The following is a 4,919-nucleotide window of genomic DNA, read 5'->3' on the forward strand; positions in this document are numbered from 1 at the left end:
ACATCCATTGTTATGAGTTCAATTTTTTTTCGTTTTCTTTAATATTCAAAACCTTCACTGTTGTCCAAAACCTCCATTGTTATGAGCTTCATTTATTTTTCTTTTTTCTTCAATGTCCAATTATAGATACACTTTTCTGCACAGTGGAATTCAATTATATGTGCAGAAAAGTTTTATCCTTTTTTTTTCTAACTTGATATTTACCTTGTTTAGCAGACAAGGTGCGACACTGAAATTGGATCAATTTCATCACTGGCAATGCAGCTCCAGGGGCGATTGCTTGATACACCGCCGCGCACACCTAAACTCTACACACTACCCACACAATACAAAACCTCACTATCTCAGTAGTACTATAATTTCCCCAAAACTAAAACCGTCAAAACACCAACAACAACCTCAATCCTTAATCAACAACAACAATGGACAGTGTCTCTTACCAACGTTTTCCCCGTATCAAAATTAGTGAAGTCAAACCCGACTTCATGAAATTCGAGCTCCGCGACACAGATTTCAGCATAGCTAACACACTTCGTCGTATAATGATAACTGAAGTCCCAACCATAGCAGTCGACCTCGTAGAAATCAAAGTGAATTCTTCTGTCTTAAATGACAAGTTTATTTCATATCGTTTAGGTTTAATACCATTAACGAGTAACCGTGCTATGAGTATGAGGTTTTCGCGTGATTGTGATAATTGTGATGGTGATGGACAATGTGAGTATTGCTCAGTGGAGTTTTATTTAAGTGTTTGAGTAATCAGATACTTAGATTAAAGGCCAATAATTAGATTTGATGGTTGAATTAAATTGGGGAAGAAGAAGGAGAAGAAATTCCAGCCATTATTAATCGTTCGAAACTCATTAGCAACTTGGAATTGGAATTGGAATTTTCAGTTTGGAGAATTTTTAATTTGAAGAAGAAGAAGAAGAAGAAGAAGAAGAAGAAGAAGAAAAGATGGATGGTGGATGTTGGATGCTGGGGCTGGGTGGGGGATATTTTAATTTTTTTTGGTTATTTTTTTAACTTAGATGCGCTATTTTTTATTTAAATAATTATGTTTTTTCACGTTAGATTTAGAGTGTAAAAAGTTTCACTTTTTATAGTTTAGGTGTGGATTCGAATTTTCTTGTATAATTTAGGGTGAAAACGATGCCTTTTTCCTTTTATTTTCTAGTCCACTCACAGCTCCCTTTATTTGAATAGTACACCTCAACTGTAAAATTTGCTCTCTTAAAATTTTATTATCAAGTAAAGTCGACGAGCAACCAAAAAGAGAGAAATTTAAGATAACAACTAAAATTCGATATTCAACACAGTTTAAGATAGTAACTAAAACTCAGAATTTGACATAGGAAAAATGAAGATTGCAGAGCAAGAATAAAATTAAATAAAACTCAAGACATGCTAAGTTAATTTTTTAGGCAGAAATCTATTCATCATCTCTATCTATCCTTCTATTTCTCTGCCAAACAAAAAGGCATAAACACCTTTAGTTTATCCTAAAATAGTTAAAATCAAATACTTAAAGAGCGAATAGATAATTGTACTAAAATTAGTTGATAAAAGAGAGTAGTAACAATTTGACATACAACAAAAGCACAAATAGTCCCAATAAAGAAAAAAGAAAAGAACAGTTAAAAACAAAAATAATAAAGTACAAATAACATAGAAGTATATCAACCAAAACAATCATGAAATTAAAAAACAGAACTGACCTAGATAAAGAGAGCTCAATGAATTCTGAAAAAATAATTTCTCTCTATGCGTATTATGAGAATAGTAAATTCAGATCAGTATATAAATGAGATGAAAAATATGATAAATTCAACTGTAGATTAAATGACATATAATATAAACTGTAACGATAAAAAATGTTATTAGTGATACTCATATCTTATTGGATAACATTAATTTACTAGCACAAATAAATGTTTAACCACTTTTTCTACATCGCAATTGCTAATTGAAAAATATGTCACAATTTATATACATATCCTTCTTTTTTTTTTTGTAATTTGAAATTCAAAAATATTTTTAAATTATTGAATAATATATTAACAAAAATATTTTATTTTCTTGTGGTTTCTCGTTCCGTAGTTACTATCAATATTGAAGCTAGACTAAATTAAATTTATATTGAACAAATATCTCTCTATATATAATGGAGACAATGGAGGATGCTTATGTGGCACCTCTCAATGGTCTCTATTTGTATTTTTCTTTTTTCTCCTTTTTTTTTGAGAATTTCTCTCATATATTTTGCATTTATATGTTAAAAAGCTCCCCAAAAATACTTAATCAATTTCCATAAATCTAAATAGTATTTATTTCAATTGATTAACTTTCACTAATTTAACATAATTGTAGAGTGATTACAAATCTTTTCACTTTTCCATTTCTTCTCATATTCTCATTATAAAGTTTACATATTTTAATATTTTTTCATTTTTTAAAACATCAAAGAGTGATAATAATGAAGAGTAATAGCAATCTGTTTATATTATTTCTTTCATATGTTGTTTTCACAATATCATTTTGAGAATGCTTCTAAACATATTTGCATATTATTTATATCAAGCTTGAATTTTTTCATTATTTTAGTATGTGCAATTTTATTTTTCTAATTGACTTATTTTGTTGTTATTTTTTTGAATTATTTAAGTCTTCAATTTGAAAGAGCATGACAATCTGACGCTTGTCAAAGTTGCCTCAATTTGACTGTGGATTAATGTACAAATTTAAAAGAACATGTATCATATACTCTCATGGATGTTGTGTTTGAAATATAGATAAGGTAATGTGATATATGCTTATAAACTTATCCAAATAGGCTCTCATAATATAATTTTTTTGCTGGTATGTACCACAATTTTTTTTATTCTTGATTGATATAATAGTTTCATTCTTTCTCCATGTCGATACTGATCGGTAATCTGAATTTATCATACGTAACATTATAATAAGTGTCTGCAACATGTTGTTGCCTGTTGTTGGCTCTTCAATTATCAACCAACATACAACAATTTGCTAATTGTAGAGTTTGTCTATTTGTTTTTTCTTCAATTTATGTTTAAAACATAAACAAAGTAATGTGGTATCTCTAACAAGTTTTTCTTCTAATAATTTTTATATATTAATTTTGTCCAAAAAAAATGAAAAGTAATATAGATTGTGAAATATCAATATCTATGTCAAAGATATTATCCTCATTATTTTTTTCTTTATCCATTTACATAATATTTCATTTTTGTATCAATTGAATTTTGCTACTCTTTTTGGGATATATAAGTATTTGATTGGCATTTAAATGCAATCATTAGATCAGAATGTATTTTTTTTTGTGCGTATCGATTTTCAATTTAAAGCCCAATGCGTGTTTATAGTGTGAAAACAAGAGTGTAATTGGACTTAATTTGCATAGGTGAGTAGGTGAGTGGATGAGTGAAGTTGATAAATTTTATTTTTGTTCCAGACCTAAAAGTATTCTATTTACCATAAAACTAAATAGTTCTGTATATAGGAAAATGATTTCCCAATGACTGACTGTTCCAAGTTGTTCTTTTAACTCTTAACATTGAGATATCAAAGTTTCAATCTTTGAGTGGTTTGTGATTGTTTGAGCTTAACAAAAAATGATGAGGCACTTCTCAGCAATTTGGCTTTTAAATATTTAGTAAACGAGACCAAGGATTGACAAATGCTTGAATTATGTTCAATGATTTCTTGAGGCATCTTTACTTCGTGAACCTAGCTATTACTGAAGCCTGATGGAGAACGTTTAAGTAATACCTATTTAGTATAATTTTTCCTCCCATCGTTATGGATTATAAAATTTGAATAATATCTTTAACATATTTTTCTATTGAGAAATTGTATTTTTTTTGTCATCGTCAATTTTGAGTGATAGTCATATCATATATTTTCACTGTGGCAAATTGTAAATATTTCGTTTTGATAATTAATTGAAGAAATTTGTCCAATCTTTTTAGTAGATATATCTTTTGCTAAAATGAAACATTCAATAGACACAATCCTTAGTATAGCTAATATCCATCTATTTGTATTTTTCCTTTTTCTCTTTTTTTTTGAGAATTTTTCTCATATATTTTGCATTTATGTGTTAAAAAGTCCCCCAAAAATACTTAATCAATTCCCATAAATCTAAATAGTATTTATTTCGATTGATTAACTTTCACTAATTTAACATAATTGTAGAGTGGTTACAAATTTTTTCACCTTTCCATTTCTTCTCATATTCTCATTATAAAGTTTACATATTTTTATATTTTTTCATTTTTGTAAAACATCAAAGAGTGATAATAAGGAAGAGTAATAGCAATCTGTTTATATTATTTCTTTCATATGTTGTTTTCACAATATCATTTTGAGAATGCTTCTAAACATATTTGCATATTATTTATATCAAGCTTGAATTTTTTCATTATTTTAGTATGTGCAATTTTATTTTTCTAATTGACTTATTTTTTGTTGTTTTTTAAAATTATTTAGGTCTTCAATTTGAAAGAGCATGACAATCTGACGCTTGTCAAAGTTGCCTCAATCTGACTGTGGATTAATGTACAAATTTAAAAGAACATGTATCATATACTCTCATAGATGTTGTGTTTCAAATATAGATAAGGTAATTTGATACATGCTTATAAACTTATCTAAACAGACTCTTATAATATAATTTTTGTGCTGGTATGTACCACAATTTTTTTTATTCTTGATTGATATAATAGTTTCACTCATTCTCCATATCAATACTGATCGGTAATCTAAATTTATCATACCTAACATTATAATAAATGTCTGCAACATGTTGTTGCCTGTTGTTGGCTCTTCAATTATCAATCAATATACAACAATTTGCTAATTGTAGAGTTTGTCTATTTATTTTTTCTTCAATTTAT

The 4,919-nt window shown here is 27.7% G+C and overlaps 1 protein-coding gene across 1 annotated transcript in view; it reads left to right on the top strand.

The window, feature by feature from the left end:
• The first annotated feature begins 422 nt into the window (after nucleotides 1-422).
• LOC124886586 (DNA-directed RNA polymerase II subunit RPB3-like) overlaps nucleotides 423-4,919 on the top strand; it is a 17,660-nt gene continuing 13,163 nt past the window's right edge. The window contains exon 1 of the mRNA XM_047395413.1: nucleotides 423-717. Coding sequence (XP_047251369.1) covers nucleotides 423-717 — 295 coding nt within the window. The remainder of the gene's footprint in view (nucleotides 718-4,919) is intronic.

This window comes from Capsicum annuum, chromosome 8 (assembly GCF_002878395.1).
Source record: "Capsicum annuum cultivar UCD-10X-F1 chromosome 8, UCD10Xv1.1, whole genome shotgun sequence".
Lineage (NCBI taxonomy): Eukaryota > Viridiplantae > Streptophyta > Magnoliopsida > Solanales > Solanaceae > Capsicum > Capsicum annuum.